Source organism: Juglans microcarpa x Juglans regia, chromosome 4S, assembly GCF_004785595.1.
Source record: "Juglans microcarpa x Juglans regia isolate MS1-56 chromosome 4S, Jm3101_v1.0, whole genome shotgun sequence".
Taxonomy (NCBI): domain Eukaryota; kingdom Viridiplantae; phylum Streptophyta; class Magnoliopsida; order Fagales; family Juglandaceae; genus Juglans; species Juglans microcarpa x Juglans regia.
Window position 1 is genome coordinate 3,579,748 of NC_054601.1, and position 19,064 is coordinate 3,598,811.

General features: G+C 33.2%; 1 protein-coding gene across 5 annotated transcripts; it reads right to left on the minus strand.

The window, feature by feature from the left end:
• Positions 1-688: 688 nt before the first annotated feature.
• On the minus strand, positions 689-7,233 carry LOC121262848 (VIN3-like protein 2). 5 transcript variants are annotated; one of them, XM_041165501.1, is made up of 5 exons: positions 7,010-7,233; positions 6,733-6,823; positions 4,750-5,425; positions 2,417-2,736; positions 689-2,210 (listed from the first exon to the last, which is right to left on the minus strand). In XM_041165501.1, exons 2-5 carry the CDS (start codon positions 6,755-6,757, stop codon positions 934-936), a joined length of 2,298 nt encoding a protein of 765 aa, XP_041021435.1. In that variant the 5' UTR covers positions 6,758-6,823; positions 7,010-7,233; the 3' UTR covers positions 689-933. The 5 variants fall into 5 exon arrangements, with proteins under 5 accessions (XP_041021435.1, XP_041021438.1, XP_041021436.1 ...); XM_041165504.1 differs by having other exon boundaries at positions 689-2,120; positions 7,010-7,229; XM_041165502.1 differs by having other exon boundaries at positions 6,995-7,217.
• Between the last annotated feature and the right edge of the window lie 11,831 nt (positions 7,234-19,064).

The window sequence follows — 19,064 nt, forward strand, 5'->3', positions numbered from 1 at the left end:
ACAAAAAAATATGTTTGTCATTGTCCACGCACGCGTTGAATTAACAGTTAAGTAATTGCTTAATTAGCAACTTATGATTGTTAATCAACAATCGAATAATCTTGACCACTTGGTCGTATTTATTAGTAACGGTAATTATAATATAATATTATGACCTTTAGATTATCCCCTTGATTAACTGATCTTTCAATTTAGATTAATTCCTTGGATTGGATTATTATGTATATATGCAATTGATGAGTGATAAATTAATTCATGAGCTTTTTTTGCTTTTCATCTCATTGATTATAAGTAATTGGCACCCCATATATATATATATATATATATATATATATATAAGAGCTGCATGTCTGTCTCCCAAACATGAATGAGGCCTTGAGATCAACAGCATGGAGCATTGGAATGAAGTTTCCATGGCGAAACATCATGAGTTGCGTCTATCAATTAGAACGAGGGCGTATAAGTTTAGACATGCAAATATAATATATACGTAATTGAATTCGAGAACAAAAAAGAATTTCTGGGAGAAGAAAATTAATACCATATTGTAACTGCTACTGCTATAATATCTTAGGTTTGGAGGAATCGAAGATCGTTCATGTTCCCCACTTTTCGCCAACCCAATGATCTATTATTGTTGTCAAGTCGTTCAACCAAATTGTACAAATACCTCCACATTCATAAGCAGTTGAAGCAAATCAAATGACATAAATGGAATAATATCATTAATGTTGTGATAGAGGGTGTATTATAAAATGGATCGAGCACTAAGCTCCTTACATCATCATAAGAATGGCATAATGGTGATCATGATGTCAAGTATAAATGATGAATGATACGGGGTATAAAGAATTATAGATACAGTACGAACCCTGATGGGGCCTGCATTCAAAAGTAGATTCATCTAATAGCAGATCACTCATTACATGATGGTCAATGCCAAAGCTTCATGCAAAATCCTGCTGGCACCACAGATGATCTCTTATTTGAAACACTTTCTGAAAAGGTGTCCACCAGCTGCTCTGCAAGACAAGCTGGATCTTCATGAAAAGTATCAACAAAAATCTTCACAATCCTTACCTCTTGTGAGTTTGCCCTCAAGCTATACCAAGTCAGGAATTTCTGCCTGAAATTCTTCTCGATGTGACCCTTACACTCTAACCATCTGATTACTTTCACACAATACTCAAAATCCCTGTCTGAAGTACCATTTGCGGCACATTCCTCAGCCTGCATTTCCATACTTTTCTTTTTCGATGTGCTACCATCTTGGGGTTCCTCTCCTTTCCCAATCCCATTTTCCAGATCCTTACAGCAGGATTTGGATCTCCCATTCCTTCCTAACCCATCCTTAAGCACTTCCAACTTGCATGGAGTAATGGGCAAGCCAGCTTCTGAATTACTAACAAACACCACACATTCCATTCCTTTTCGAACTGGAGAATTTGACCCATCATCAGTGCTCATGTCCTCAATAATTTGGCTTTGCGAGTTCTTGTTCTCAATCCTTGTGACATCAGAATTGGGCGCAGAGTCAACTGTCAGCATAGCACGCTCTTCATCCAAAACTGAAACCAAATCCCTTGGAGTTCCTTCACCCATATCACTGCAGTTCAGAGCATCATCACATCCTTTTGCCAAAATAAATTTATCTTTATCCTTGCTATAAGTAAGATAATTGTCTGCTTTATCAGCCAGGTCACTGTAAGGAGTAATGTTATTAGTTTCATCTTCCACCGAGGAAGGATTTGAAAGGCTACTACAGTTGGTAGCTGGGCTTTGACTTCTTTCTGTTACAAAGCTGTTTAGGACTTCATCATCAGCACTGCCGGTTGACAGACAAACTTCACACATACCCAAATTTCTCGCACCATTTACTGAAACAACTTTGAAACAATACTCTGTAGCTGGAGTTAGTCCTGTGATGGCAAACCTTGTATTGGGAGCAACAAGTTTACGAGTAGGTTCTGAAGGATAATCCATATCATGAGCCTTTCGATGCCATAAGTTATACCCAACAAGATCTTCTGGCAAAGAATCTTCTGAACCCAAAATCACAGTGAGGCATGTTGCATGGACATCTAGAAATCTGACAATATTGGGAGCAATCATATTTGAATCTGTAGACGACGAAGGGCATAAAACAGAAGTATTGTCACTACTTTCCTCAGTCCTCAATAATCCAAAACACATCATAAAGCTAATACTTCCTGCAGAAGTTAAGTACAATGTTTGCAACAAGCAAACCAAACAACCCAAACTCAAATTTTAAAAATGCAAAAAATAAAACAAGAAAAAAATCCGACGATTACTGGGAATATGTAACTGTGTGCATGATCATCATGTTTCCGGATAAAAAAAAAAAAAAAACCAATTTGTGGTGGTTTTGCTGAGACAGCACATAAAAAAAGATTACCTTGAATCACAGGATCAGACAATGGATGCAAAAATGTATTGGATTGCAAGGAATCCAGTGACTCCACAGCCAAGGCACACAGTTTCTGGACCTCTGGTCCTGAAGAAAGTCTGTTGACAATACCCCTACCCATCTTTACAGGTAATCCAGTTAAAGGGCCCACGTCAGCCTCAAGCTTCTTAACAGCTTCATCCACGATTTCATAAAGCTTACGATACTTTTCAGTCCCCTTTAAAAGCTTTTTGCTTAAGGACACACGATAACACAGTATGTCAACACGTCTCGTATCCCTTGCTGTCATCAGTTGTTTTCTCCAGCATCTACACACATGCATTACGAAATCAATCCCAATCAAACCTGACTTTAAGTATGTTATATTTATGAATAGAAGCCTCATGAAGGGAACAATACTGCACATTTCATATAATGTGCTTGCTTTTAGAAGTTCAATCCAGACACATGGTTAGCATTCCATATGAAATTTTTACATGAAAGGATTCAATGTGCTAATTTTATTCGTACTTGTAAAAAATAATTCAATTTGCTAATATTACATTAGAAAGTTACTTCCGATAGACCCAGTTCACAAAACATTCAATGGCACAATTGGATTAAGAACAAACTGAAATATAGATAATAAGATTAGCATAATTTAGTTAAGGGTGCAAAAGTATGTTACTACTCTAAAATCACATTTATACTTCTTAAGAGAGGGTGAGAAATTGTTTTCTTAAAAGAATATCATCAGATCTTGAATATCACAAGTGAAGGTTTGTAACTCAACAAAGGTGGTAATAAAGTATGTAGAGGAACATAGGATCACAGTTCACAAAAGTCCAAAATGAGGGCGCTGACACATTCCAAAAGACGACAGTTGAAAATCTAACAAAGGCTACAAAACCTATCATTTTGATAGGTAACAACCTAACAAAGGCTATATCACTCTACTTCCAAAATCCTCCCAAACCTTCTGTTTCACGCTTTCCAAATGGATCATAAAATGCAAAGAGAGAGCCTGAACAATGTAGGTTCTCATTAGTCTGACCTATCTAATTCTAAAACTTCAGGAGTAAGAACAAAACTCGGAAAAGATAAGAAAATAGATAAAAACAGGCTTAGCTTGAGTAGGAATGTACATCAAAGATAACTCAGCATTGGTGATCATCCACTTCCTCGAGAAGAGAATAATAAACCTACTTGAATCAAAATCTGAGACATGTGGATAACTACTCAACAGGAAGAAAATTACAGCATCACTTTCACCTAACCATTCTCATTCTAGTCGTCAGAAAAACCCAATGACCTATACCAAGCACAAAGGAATTGAACTCCTGGACGATTAACAATCAACATTTTGACATGAAACAATCAATTTCAACTCTATATCCAATCCTAGAATGGCTTGAAAACTCTCACTGTTGTTTGTTCATAATTATTTCTATACATGTGTCACTAATGCATGTTGAATTGCATTCTTAAAATAACATTATATTATCCAGATGTGTAAGACTTGTTAAAGAGACGCCTAAAAGAAAGGGGTGTCACCCCAGACCACAGGAGGACAACAAAAACAATGAAAAAAAATCATTCATAAACACATAAAATCAGTCGATGAATACACAAAGGAGATGAAATTCAAAAACTAAAGAGTTGTGAGATCCAAGTTCTCCACCCCTGCGCTAACACCAGGTTCTTCCTCTATGTAGATAGATATTCATATTAGACACTTTGTGCTACTTCTATTGCCACCCAATTCCCCCTTGATCAGACCTCCCATACCAGATAAAATCAACTAAAGTATTAAGTTATATCCAAAAATGGTTATTGAAAGATCATTCTGATGATAGAGAGTACAAAGAGCAGAGAATAACCAATCCACAAGGTTACAAAATTAATGCCAAGAGTAAATTGCTGAGAGAGAGAGAGAGAGAGAGAAATGTTTATACCCCCACTAGAGAAAGATCATAACACATGAACTGGCACCAACAAAACGTACTAAAACATTTCAACCACCTGATGATGATAAGGCAATGACAGCAACATACAGAATGCATAAACCATGTTTTTCTTCTGTATAAGTAATAACTCATGAACCAAGTTACTCAGTAAATCTTTAACTTTGAATGTATCGCTTGCAAATAAAAAATGCTAAAGAACATATACTTACGTTCATTGTCAATATTCTTAAAGATGGACTTATGCTGGGTAAGATAACTTCAATAAACGTAAAATAAAAAATCTTAAACAGAAGCACAACTCAGCAAAGAGGAATATATATATATATATATATATATATATATATATATATATAATGATCCAGTGGAAATATTTACCCAAGCAAATTATTCATTTTCCCACAAGATACACAGTAAAAGCTCCCATCAAGTCCAGCACACTGTCCTTTAGAAATGCCAGATCTTTCAAGTTTTAGAGCACACTCCAGATGGCAGGACATGCCACATGAATTACGTTGAAATGGAGGGTCTGAGCTGCAAATCAACCACAGGCTTGGATCCTTGTTGTCATCGTACTGATAGCAGATGCAACATGAACATCTTTTGCAAAAGTCATCTACTCGATCTAAGGTAGCTCTGCAAGCTGAGTTTTTGCAATATATAGTATTACCTAGATCGGTGCCCCCATTATTGTGAGAAAGATTATGTGCTGGAGCAGCTAGTCGAGAAGGGTGCTCAGTTTTCCTCTGCCTTTTGATAGTTCTTTGGCCAAGTGCAGGGGAAGACGGTTGTTCAAGATCAATTACAGCTGTGTGCCCCCCTAATTTCTTTTCAGATACAATTTTCAAAAGGTTCTCTATGATTTTCAACTTCGTCAAGCCAGTATATTTCCTTTCTTTTCCCATCTCTGCACACAGGATTTGTAAAATCTCCTGTCGGCTCCATGACTGCAGTATTTCAGGGGCACCATGTGACCACTTCGATATTTCATATACTAGTTCCCTCTTTTCCTCGATACTCAACTTACTGCATTTTGATGGATCAAGGATGGCTCCTAACATCGAGGAAAAGGAAAACAAATATTAGTGTATAGAAACTAGGAACAGGAGGGAAAGAAATCAAGAAAGTTAAGTACTTGAACAGGTTAATAAAATCAAGCTTAAACAAATAAAACACAAAGAACGGAAGGAAAAATTAAAAGAGAGTTCCTTGCATCAGAACCTTAAAATTATCGATATTCCCACAGCCTTATTTTAGGAAGGATGATGTTATTCATGGATCTAGAACGCGTCAACAACATCATCAAAAGAACAATGAGATCTTGCGGAAGAATACGTAATCAACCATCTCATAATGCACCCAAATTGCAGTCAACTAATATCTATTACCAGACGATTACGAAGAGTGATTAGAGAATCTCAGTGTCAATTATCTTTTTATCCTCTTGGACCATTAAGAAATCTTAAAAAGAAAATAGAATGTCTAAGGGATGTATCAAAATAAATTATCAAAGGGTTGACTTGACTCTCATTAAGAAAGACCGCCTAACTACATCAAATATACATTTGAGTTTTTATATTTCATTTGCATGTAACTTGGTAAGAGCCCATCAAACCGGGACTAGTTATGAGATTGAGGGAGGGAGAGGGGGGGATTCATTTGACTTTGAAATTAATCTGGCTCTATACATGACTACGGGGTGGCAAATGGATTTCTCAATGTGGTAGCGTGCCACACATACAAAGTACACAAGCATAATATATATAAGCTTTTCTTATTTGGTAATAAGAGGTGCCCCCGCATAATGCAACGATAAATAACATACAGAGAAAAGAAACCACTGGCATTATGTATGATCAGGTAAGATGCAGCTACACAAATTATTCTTTCACCACAAAACAGTTTCCAAACAAAATTCCTAACCATCATGTAGAATGCCATCTATATACACCAAAATCATCCAAGAATAGAGCCGAACAAAATTTATTGATAAACATGGAAATTCAGAAACTTTAAAAAATCACAAACGGCACAATATTTCTGAAATCTGAGACGATTCACGCAGGTTGCGAAGGAAAAAAAAAATCGAAAAAAGGACAATCACAAATCCTCCCAAAGATTTGACCTTCAGCACCTCGATAAAAAAAAAAAAAAAAAAAAAAAAATGGAAACCAGACGTTCAATGACCAAGACGTTACAGCTTACAAAAAAAAACAATCCCGAAGAATCATAGCTCAGAAATAATTTAATTAAAAAAAAAAAAAAAAACTTCTTCCATAAAACCAAAAACAATATTCTTCTTTTTCCTATCAAAAAAATATTGATTACATGACAGAGAAATAAAAGAGAATAGGGGGTTACCCTCGAAAGAAGAATCCATGGCCATAGTCTTTAAAAACGAGGAAACCAATCAGCCCAGAACATTACCACAAAAAACCCAACTTATCTGAACCTGAAAAAGAGAGATGGAAATCCTCTTCAAACACCACCTTATAGTAACAAAAATGGTAAATATATAAACATACACAATTTCTTTTTCAAAACCAAAAGGAAGAAAAGAAAGGAGAGGAAATTTGACCCATAAAAAGAAGAAAGAGATTGAAAGGGAATGGAATAACAAAACCAGAACAGGACACACTCAAAATTCCGCCACAACAAACGAATCCATGAATTCGGACAACAGCCTTGTCTCTCTATCTCTGTCTTCGGCCCTCTCTCTCCTCTAGGTGGGCTTCTCTTTAGTTTCAGAACCCGAAGCAGCAGTAGTGGAAGGAAGAGATTCGAAGAGGACTAGTTCTCCTGTGATAAATGGCAATAGAAGTTTTTATTATACACTACTTTTCAGAGAGTTGAAGAAAAAAAAAAAAACAAAAAACCAAAATAAATGCCACCCAGTCTACCCCTACAAACTTTTACCGCCCTAACCTAATGAATAACGCTACGCACGGGGCCGAGTTCACTGAAATAACCCTCCTTCGTTCACGTTATCTTTCTTGTCGGAGTGGCCCCTCGCATCACCGGCATGGGTCCCAATTACATCGGTTGCCCGAGAAACACAAATGTTGTAACATAACATAAATGATATATATCTGTTGAAAATATTTATACATCATTTTTTTTTTCATCATTTTATAATATAATATTAAATAATAGATTCATAATTAAAATATAATAAATAATTTTTAATTATCTAATATTATATTATAAGAAAATAATAAAAATTAAAATGATGAGTAGTACTTATATTAATATTATTTTGTTTAATGAATTCATTTTACTTTCAATCATTTAAAAAATAAAGTAAAATTAATAATTATTAAAAAATAAATTTTTTAATATAAATCTTAGATTCATTCACTTTTTAAAAAGAAAAATGTTCAAAACTTATACATTTTAAATTTTAAAATTGTATAAATCAACTCCTCCGTTCTAATTGATCCAAAATCGCATCTCTTCGTTGAGATGTATTAGAAAGTTATATAACTTGAAATTTAAAAATAAGCGAGATTTATTTATCGATATATCAAATATCTTATTAATATAAAATTTTATCAAATCAGTTGGTATAAAAACCTGTATATTTAAATATTTCTCATAACTAGATAACACTAATTTAGAAAAAAAAAATTATAAAAAAACAAGTGGCAGTCCGCGGTCGCAACCTCAGTCAGGAGCCGGAGTGATTCTTTGTTGTTGCAACGTGCATGAACCGGGGGGGGGGGGAGGGTAAATATGTCAATGCACAGGTTGCACGGAAAATAACTGTATAGATAACATTCATAAAGGCAAAAAGGTGTCGTTTATGCATGATTTTGTAAAAAATAATAAATAAATATGGATGGTGCTACACATTCCCATGCATGCCCCATCCATTGCCTTTTTTTTGTATCATATGATGTTTGTTACCTTCTTCTACCTTTGATAATTACTTTCTGCCGTTTCTTTCCCTTTGTTAGTTCTACGTCACTTGTTCTATCTTACCTCTTTGGAGCATCTATGTTGGTTTAGTCAAATAGAAAAGTTACTTATAATTTATATCAAAAATACTTCTATATTAGTTTGATCAAATCTAAAATAAAAAAAACTTCTGCTATAGGTTGATCAAAAATAGAGAATCACAATTAATTTATTAAATATTAAAATATTAATTTCTCACTTCAAGCAAAAATATTATTTGGTTTGTAATTAAAAAATTTAGATAGAAATTTAGATGGGTTTAATCAAATATTTTTTGTTTTTAGCATTAAATGACTTTAGAAAATATGATTTGAATGTAATTATTATTAATATTAAATTGGAAGAATTATAAAATGTGATACAAATAAATTAAATAAAAAATTATTAATTAAATAAAATTTTATTATTATATAAAATGAATGACTAATCTAATGTAGGGATTGAATTTAAATAAAATAGGCAAATGTAAAAAAGTGTGATATTGGTTAAATTTTGAAGATGCATTTAGCCAGGCCAATGAAGATGCTCTTAGTATTGTATTATGCAAATATAAAATTTACATAATATGACATGATTTTGTATTTAACTATTCCACTCAAAACTAACTCCCACATTAGATTATTCATCTATTATCCAAAATAATCAAAATATATATTATTAATTTAATATTTTTATTATTTTTTTACCTAATTTATTTTTATCATAATTTGCAATTCTATAGCTCATATCTTAATTAATAATCAAATTATAATTAAATTATTTCATCTAATTACACCAATTCAAGCAAAACATACGAGCTTCAGAATTTAAGCATCAATTCAAGCAAAACATACTAGCTTCATTTAATTTCAGACCACTGACATATATCAACCCCACACTAGAAATAATTACATAATCCAACAACAACTCAAATTTCAAAACAACAACTCAGAAATGATTAATAAACAAACTATTGATAGCCTTTATAGATTTGGCTTCAAATAAACAACTTAAGCTAGGAAAAAGGCCACAATATTCACCAAAATCAGAGCTTAATGTTCACCAGGCATGCTCTTGATGATTTCAAAATCACCTGAAAACAATCAAATATTGCAACAATCAGAACAAATAAAATTGTTAGTTTAGAACTTTCAAAAAGTTTAATGGCTCTGCTTTTGCTACATATCAGGATCAATAATGCTAAGACAACATACTCTGAAATATTTTCTACAAGCAGTCCCAAATTAGCATTGTCTGAAAAAATAAAAAGCAACCCAAGAGCCAAAGAAGTATTGCAACAATTTTTTCAAAACATTTTTAAGGCAATAATGCACATAACAGAACCTCATTCCATCTTTCCTCAATCAACCTTTCTTAATCATCCCATACTTAGTTTGGGAATTGCACAAAAAACTAAGGCATGAAACAATCACTAAGGAGAAACAATGATCATGGTCTAATTAAGATAATCTTTTTAATGAAGAACCTTTAGTGGTCATGATTCCAAAGACATTTGATTGTGGTTTTCCTATATTGGCCCAAACATAACATTGAGTCATGGTTTCAAACAATATCAATGATTTGGCAATTAAAGTCTCACTTAATTGTGTCTAAAATAAGAATGCTAAATCAGGATGTTTCTAAAAAAGTCACTCTAATTTCTTTCAAATGTGTTATTTTGGATACAATTTTCTTCAATAATTAAAAAGAAGCAAATATCTAGCAAAACTTATGAAATTTCAGGAGTAATATAAAGTAATAGATGAGATCCAATATTTTCTACACATATTTACTTCCTCAACATACAATTGGTTACTTTCTAATTCTATATCAGGCAAAACTAAGGAAATTATTCACTCCGAACCTAACAACTTTAAGTTGATTTTAACCAATATATATAGACATAAAAGTTGGAGCTCCAAAAGCGAATCCTCAAACTCAAGAAATTCACTAGCTCAAACAAAAAAAAAAAAAAAAAAAAAAGAAGAACTTTAATGATAAACAAAAAAAAAAAACCATAAAGAAATGAGATAAGAAAAATCAAGAACGAGACTATAAATTTCATATGAGTTCTCCTTATCTTCTCTCATCTAGACGCATAAAATGAGAGCGAATGATCAACGAGCTTCAGAGCGAGTCAATGATTCACTCCAGATGGGAAACCAAAACACAAATGCCGTACTGACTCACAATAGAAACAAAATAGTGAAGTAGGTAATTAACTTAAACATCATAGAAACAAGTAGGATTGCAAGCTTGGAATGACGATGGCTACTAACGTAAGCCCTTTGGCCTCCAATTTTGTGTACTGACCCAGCTTCATAGCTGGAGTTAACTACTAGAGGGTTCTCCAAGCAATGACGGCTTAAGGTGTTGTCCTTAGAATAGAAACTGAGAGGAAGAGAAAGAAGGATGGATGTGTGTCGATTTCTTCTTTGAGAGATGGATGTGTAGAAATTAGAGAGAAGTGAGAGAGAAATGAGGGACTATGTGCAGAAATTGGAGAGAAACGAAGAGAAGAGGGAGAGGGAGAAAGGCTTTGGAATACGAGGGAAAGAGGAGAGAGGAGAGTTAATTTGGACAATATTTTTTTTTAATAAAATACTTATTTGGTCTGTCTATAATGCTAATTCAAATATGACCGGAGGGAGGAGATCACTGTAGCTCAAAGTCAAAATATTATGCATTTGGCTAATCTAATGTAGACATTTTAAAGATAAATTATGCAAATATTTGCAAACACTGGCATTTGGATAATCTAATGCTAGTACTCTTACACTACGCAAGTTTAGCATATCTTAGTTATATAAAATAATTTAAATTTATTATTAAAAAAATAATTTCTTTAGGTAGATTTTATATTATTTTTTTAAAATACATAAAATTTATATACTTTATGACTGTATCATATCTCTTCTATCGATCTTTCTTGATTTTTATTTTAATTTTGTTGTCACTTCCAATTACGCAAAAATAAGTAATTTTTGTTACAGTCTTGGGCAACCATAATATTCCTTGCGTGATTCTCTCGTTTTTTTCTTTTGTTGGATTTTCCCCCACTTCCAAATATATACTTAATAAGTAAAATGGTTTATGTTGCATTTAAATACTAAGATGATCTTATATGATTTGAGTTGATATGTAATATTAATTTTTTGTGAGCCTCATTAATATTCATATGTATTTGAATGTAAATAAATTGAGATATATGTGTAAATATATAAATTAAGTTGATATGAGTTTAAATTTTTTATGAGAAGTTAAAAAAAATAGTGAGTTACGTCATAATTGGTTTAAGATAGGTTGAGATCACCCAACCAAACAAATATTACCTTAATCTTTGTCACAATTTGTTTGGAGTAAATTAATTAGCATGTTTCGTTACATTAAGTAAATGAAATCTAAAGTGTCAATGGATCATATCTAAATTTTCTGGCCTCCTTAGAGTATTAGTAGTGGACTCAACAAAGTCTGACCAAAATTAGACTTAGCTTAAAATTAGACTGAACTGAGTTGATCTTAGCTAAATCTTGCAACCAAACGGAGCTTAATCTTTGTAATTTGTTGCTCTCCCATATCCATGCATAAAATGCAGATGTGGGAATGCATACCTTCTTTATCCTAAGGAATTCATGTTCCCTCATACTTGACGTGAAAACAAAATGATATTTTTGGGAGCATAAATGTAGTATTACAAGAAATTTGAATTTTTGCGTCACCTGAAATAGAGCCAAAAAGACCAAAATCAGCCCATGGGTTTGATCATATTCATGGCAATTCAAACCCGATCTCATATATTAGATGATGAGAAAACCTTAGCACCAGTCCATCCAATATTACCCAATTAATAGCTTACCAATAATTAAGTGACACGTAGACATCTCACCACAACTATCATGGAGATGTTGTGCATTTCAGTCCCCACTCATTTCTCCCTTCGCACTCGTTCTCCCTTTATAGAAAAAAGCTCGTCTCCCACCTCGTCCCAGAAGACATCTCCATCGGTCTCATCTCCCACCTCTCGGCAGTGACTCCTTCAGTTTCTGCTCTTTTTCCTCAGGCGGCTGCTCCATCTTCGACTGCAGTTAAATCTCCTATGTCGCTGTCTCCAGGGTGCTCGACGCTACACATGAGATGAAATCTCAAGATCAATGAGTCAAATACAAGAATATGGAGAACAGAGTGTGTTTTTCCCAAAAGGTTCAAGGTGTCGACGCTGCACGAGAGCAAAATCCAGAAAATTCGCGCCTGAAAATGGGAGACCTGGACAATTTCTCTGTTTTCACTATTTTGATGGATTAGAAAAAATTTTCCAAAAGGTTGGTTATTTGTATCGTGGAAAAGAATGATGGAAACACAGAAGAGTTGCTACAATGGAGAACACAGTGTGCATTCAAGGTGTTTGCTAAAATGTAGACGAGAAAATCAAAAGTGTATTGTGTAAATATCAGGTTTTTCATATGCTATTTATGGTTGTGTAAATATCAGGTTTTTCTCAATTGGGGTGTTTTCATCTTAAACAAATTCTAGAAGCAAATAACATTCTTATTCCTCTTGATTTTTTGGTCTCAGATTTTAGGAGTATGGGGATGGTAATACCTCGCGTGGTAGAATTTTTTTTCCCCTTTCCTTTTCCTTTTAGTTGATCTTCATAATAATTTGGGTTGTTTTCATGTTAAACAAATTCGAGAAGCAGATTTCAAGCTAATTATTGTTGACTTTTGATTATTAGGAGGATTTATTTCATTCCGATTCGTTGAAATTTGGTAACTGGGTTTGTGTAATTATTTGGGGACTTTGAGGTCTGTCAATGGGAGTTTTGGAAGAGGGACACTTCAATGTGGAGCTTGAGAATGAAGTCAAACTAGGTTGCATTGAGCTGGGATTTGAAGCAAAATCAGATACTATAGACATTGAGGATGAGAGAGAGGTGAGTGGGTTAAGGGTCACATAATCTGGGATAGAGGAGAGGGGTTTGTGTGTGGTTGAGGCTATTGATGTTTTTGTGTGATTCCTGACATGACAGCAGTGCAAAAGAAGGTTGTTTTACTTCAAAAAAAGCCCGACTGCTTAGAAGAGGGACCGTCAGATGATCATGTTAGCTAGGGTAATATTAATATATATATATATATATATATATATATATCCTTGTATTAAATGTCACATCAATTCTTTTTAATGGGGAGAAACCAAGTTTTAACCATTAAACACCTTTTATTCCCTAGAGAAAGAAAAATCTTTTATTTATTTTTGGTAACGAGGGGAATATTTTCACAGCTTTAAACCTTTTGCAGATGGTACCAACGCATGATTGACTTACATTGGGGGTCGGCACCTATAGAGAGGAATATGGTCCATCGTGTTCAGCGGAAGGGAAGGTGATGAGGACGAAGCAGCCATGGAAAGGATCGAAGAATAAAAGTCTGATACCATATAGAGGTTCAAAGACCTGTGTATAATGTGACTGTAATCCTCAACAGAATATTGAGGCTATCGATTTCATTATATAGAACGTATTTACAAATAAAAAGTCCTATATTTTAAATATTTTAAAAAAAAAAAAAAATTATCAATATATTAATACTCATTTCCTTAATCAATAAATAAATAAAAAATTATACTCAAAAAAATAAATATATGAACAATTAAAATAAAAATAAAAAATAAAATGAGAGGGGTACTATATATACTAGAGAGAGAGAGAGAGTCCTCTTCACTTGACAAATGGATGCTTACCTGACTGAATATATACCAAATCACCTCGTTTACCTTTTTTATTTTCTAATTTTAACTTTTGGGAGTAATCGATCGATCGATCGACCCGGCCGGCATGAGTAGTGTAGTGCATGGGTTTTCCTTCCCTAAAAGTCCGTGAAAGTTGCCCACAGGATTAACAATATCATTCCTGTTAACTCTGTACGTGCTGTCCAATTATTTTTCAGGTTGAACTGTTGTACCTACGCAGAAAAAACCATTCCCAACTTTATTAATTACTTTTTATATTCTAAGTTTTTTTTTTATGACTAATCGACTTAAAAGTAGCATAATTTTGAATATTCGGTAAGCATTACAGTAATTTTGAATGGCATGATCAATTAGGAGTACTGAAAGTCATTATGATCTGTTATGCAATTTTCTTAATAGTTAATTCCTAAAGGGTCGTGGAATAGATTAGGAGGACTACGTGAGCGATCAGGCCAAAAAGGTTTTAATGGTAAATTCCCGGCTTAAAATAGATTAGGTCACGTTTGAATTTACAGATAAGTTAAAATGAGATGATTTTTAAATAATAATAAAATTTATAAGTTAAAATTTATGAATAATAGTGAATTGTAATAAAATGAGATGAATTGACATCATTTTCCACAAAACTTGCTAAAAAAACTGATAAATTTTTCTAATTCAAGTTATAAATTTGCATGCATGCCAACATTCATTTCATCAATGCACGTATGTAATTATGCATGAGCTACCACACGTGACTTATTAAAAAAATTAGAAACATAAATATAAAAAGATAGAAAAAATTTTAAATTTTAATCTTTATTTTTTGTTTTCAAGTGCATAGGAAGAAAAGTGAGTAATGTAAGTGAGAGACACAAAACCATATATTACTCATTCATTAAATTAGGTAAAAGCAACGTGGAGAAACGTAATTGGGGGTGTTAGGTTAAAAAAGTAATGGAAATTTGAAATATGCTTTATCGACAATATTATCAAAGACTAGACTAGAAAATGATGCATGCCTAACAGGCCAAAAGTGATTAGCTATATAGCCTATAGATATGGAAGTCATCTGATTGGGGCGCCGACTACCTAAAAATGTGTGAGAAAGGTTGGACATGAGTACTGAATAAACAGGAGATCAGTTGAGAAGCATCTCGTTTTCTGGTACGACACGGCCTGTCCGGTTTTTCTTTTTTTTTTTTGTCACTTACCTAACTTTCTCATGAAATGTATATTTGAGTTCAGATTTTAAATAATAATAATTCCAAATTATAAAACAAAAAAAATATATATTTCATGATATTTAATATTATTTATAAATTTATATTAGATTAGTCAGATAATTAATTGAAATTAAGTAGAAAGATAATTATTTTTCAATTCAAAATGGATTTGGAAGGAGCTCCCATGCATGCAAACAGATCATAAAGCGATAAAGTTAAGGCACAGTAGGACTTTGCCAAGATTTTCAATGGATGGATGGATCGTGGACAGATATGCTAAAAAACAACTGATCAATTATAAATAGTTTCTTATGATCAATGTGCATGGGCGGCATATACTTCCAAACGTACGTCGACCTCCACTCAACCGTTGCTGTAATGAAAACAAAACGTACTACAATTTTAAAGAACTTCTTTCTAATTTCAAAATCAGGGAAACAAATCAAATAAGAACACATGCAGTATCCCAAAGTAGTACTTCTTTATATGAGCTTTTGGGCTTTATCATCAATACTGTAAAAAACAATATTACTATGTAAATTAAAAGCGAAGATCGATCTATGAATTATTATAAAGTTTGGAGGCTCATCTTCTGAAAACAAAAAACAGTACGTACGTGTGCAAAATAGGTCAACTGAGTCACTTACATGATTACAAGAAAAATAATTATTTAGAATAAAAATAACAGTTTGTATGCGATGGAAATATATATACTCATTTTTATAAGAAAAAGTCATTTTATCTTAAATGAATAATTGCATAAAAACATTTTTCTTGTAACGTGATTATCATAGATACTGTTGGGGTTCAATTGCATGCCATTTTACTTCGAAATTGTATGTGAAAGCAACTGAACATCACGATACCTTTATTTTAACGATATGGGGTTTTATTGGATTCAATGCTAGCTTGGGTTTGGGAGCCCCAGCCAACATCTGCAAAGCTGGATTCAACATGCTAAAAAACAAAGTACAGCTGGCTAGGGGTGAAAACTAACTCTATTGGTGGTTTTTTACCAAAATCGATTCCAACCGATAGGGAAAATTTACATGAAATAAACGACCGTATTGGCCGATGGAGAAGGGAAATACCGACCGTATCTATTCCGGCAGTTCTCGATCCTTCTAGTAGCGAGGTTCATCTGAGAGAGTAGAGAGAGAGAAATTGAAAAATTAAATAAGAAGAGAGGAAATAAAAAGACGAGCTCAAATCAAAACGACGCCGTTTGATTTAAAAACAAATGGCATCGTTTCACTTATATTATTTTTTAATATATTATGTATAAAACGATGCCGTTTGATTTAACTTATATTTTTTTTGTATACTTTAGGCCTAAAACTACGTCGTTTGACTCGTAAATACGGGGCTGGTGATTCATTAATTTTATTTAATTGGTAATCTCGTATGATCGATCATTTTTTATCATGCGGCCGTGTTCGAGTTCAGAAGGTTTGAATCATTTGGTAATTGTAGTTGGCCTTGGCAATGTGCAAGCTGGGCAAGCATAAAAAAATGGAAGAATGATATAATACATATGAGATGTATTGGAATTACTTAGGGTATATATATCCTTTATCCTTGATATATAATGTGTGTATATATAATGCAAAACAAACTTAACCTGCTTTCAGCACTTTCATTTGATCAGATACTACGTACGTTAAAAAAAAAATGGAATTAGGTACGTAGGAGCTGGATTAGGTAGCTGAGGGTTAGAACATGAGTACGTACTCTTTCTCAAACACGAGCTGAGCGCAACTACCCTTCAAAAGTACCACTTGATCATGGCTTACGTACGTTTCGCTGGGACCTCCACTTATACAAATCAATGCTCCAGTACTCTCCAGATCAGAACAACTGCAAGTGCGAAATTCATTCTAGCACCACATTACTTTGTTATAATATATATATTTTTAGGTCCAGGCTGGTCAGGTGCATTAAAAACAGGCCACCAGGTAAATTAAAAGCTAATCAATTGCCCACCTCAGAGGTAGTTCTAGATCATGAACACACTATATATATATATACACTTTATAAGTGGCTTGAACATGTGCATGCATTGAGGGATAGGATATATATATATATATATATATGTAGTGCGTAGTAATATTTATATTATGAATAATGAAATCTTTTATATAACCATGTGTATAATTAAATTGTGTAAATAATTATTGGCAGCATTTTCCTTAATTATTATACATAGATAGATAGATATACAGATAGATGTGCGTGAGATAAATAGTAGTAGTGAATTAAACAAGTAGTATTATATATTGAGAAAGCCTACTCTGTTGTCTCCATGTTACCGCTCAAATGTACCGTTTGGAAATTTTTTATTTTTTACTTAATGATTAAGGAAGTAATTTTGAATGTATTAGTATATTTTTTTATTTTTAAAAATATTTTAAAATATGAAAGAAAAATTGAAGAAAAACTCAAAATTCAAAAATTAGTATACGATCATACCGAGCAAATTATTTTAGACGGCAGAATAGCCGGACTCTTTTATATATTTTTGTATTAGTGGTAATTGGCATCCATGCAGAACATAAAAATATGATCAACTTGGTGGTCCTAGCTAGCCTAGGCTCCAGCTGCTTAATTGTACCCAAATCACGATGTTAAAAATTGCTTCTTTTGGAGTCCGGGCCCGAATAGAACAAGACTTTCATCTCGTGGGAGCAATGGATCATTAATCACGATGTTAATTCTCATTATGTAGTGATAGAGTCTTCACGACTTTGTCAAAAAACAAGCCGACTAGTACTCAAACCCAAAAATATTAGTCCAGCTAGTTAGCTAGCTAGCTAGCCAAGTTAGATATATCGGCACATCATGTGATTCAACTACTTGCAACTTCCTAATCCCCTCTTCTAATTTATAAACTTGCTAAAGTAGTACTCTCTTTCGATTCTCTCGATCACGCCCTGCACGTTCTCTCATGTTATATTAATGCGATCGATAAAGCCCATTCATAGTACTCATCTTCTGATAAAGGACGACACCAATTAACACTGGGCATCAACCCAATAGCTAGCCAGCCCATTAACCCATTTTCTCTTTTTTCAACCATATAATATTGTTGGCCCTAAATCCTGCATACATATATATAGAGAAATTTTATTTACAGTTCTTAAATAGAGATTACATGTGCAAGTTCTTCATTAAATAAAAAAAAGTACCATTTGATAAAGATATTATTGTAATTTTAAAAAAATTTAAAGACAAAATTAATTAGGCTTGCAATGCAGTCCCCATTTGGGGACTGTATGTAGCATTGCTTATATATATATACACTTGGGTCTATACACTAATATTTAACTATCTAGCTAGCTACATCAGAACAGGTTGGATTTTTTTTTTTTGGAATATCAGAACTCAGAATTCAGAAATACACTTTAATTGGTTCTACTAATCTAATTAAACAGATATAGCTTCGGTTGTTCATCTGTTCTTGTCAAGAGTTGGTTCTACTATTTCTGTATACTGAATCATTTTTCATGAAACTCCAACTATCTCATTTATTAGTCTTTCTAAAATAAATATAAAAACATATTTATCCTTAAAAAATAATAATAATTTCATTAATTTTTATTATTTGCTGTCACATATGATAACAAATAGCATTTAGCACTCTTTGAAATATAAGTTAAGATATAATATTTAAAGCGCGCACAGAGATATATCATGATCATCACGATATTATCTCTACTAGTAATATAATTAACACCCGTCTTATCAAAGGAAGCTCCAAAGCTGGGATTCCAAGTCCAGCAGCATTAATCAACTGCATGCTTGGCAAGA

What these genes read in the sequence shown, in the direction of transcription:
- LOC121262848 (XM_041165501.1), bottom strand. Translation starts at nt 6,757, where the DNA reads ATGGCCATGGATTCTTCTTTCGAGG. An exon ending in CATGGATTCTTCTTTCGAGG is followed by an intron (nt 5,426 to 6,732) that starts GTAACCCCCTAT and finishes CCTCGATGTTAG; the next exon opens with GAGCCATCCTTGATCCATCA. An exon ending in GTCTGATCCTGTGATTCAAG is followed by an intron (nt 2,211 to 2,416) that starts GTAATCTTTTTT and finishes TAACTTCTGCAG; the next exon opens with GAAGTATTAGCTTTATGATG.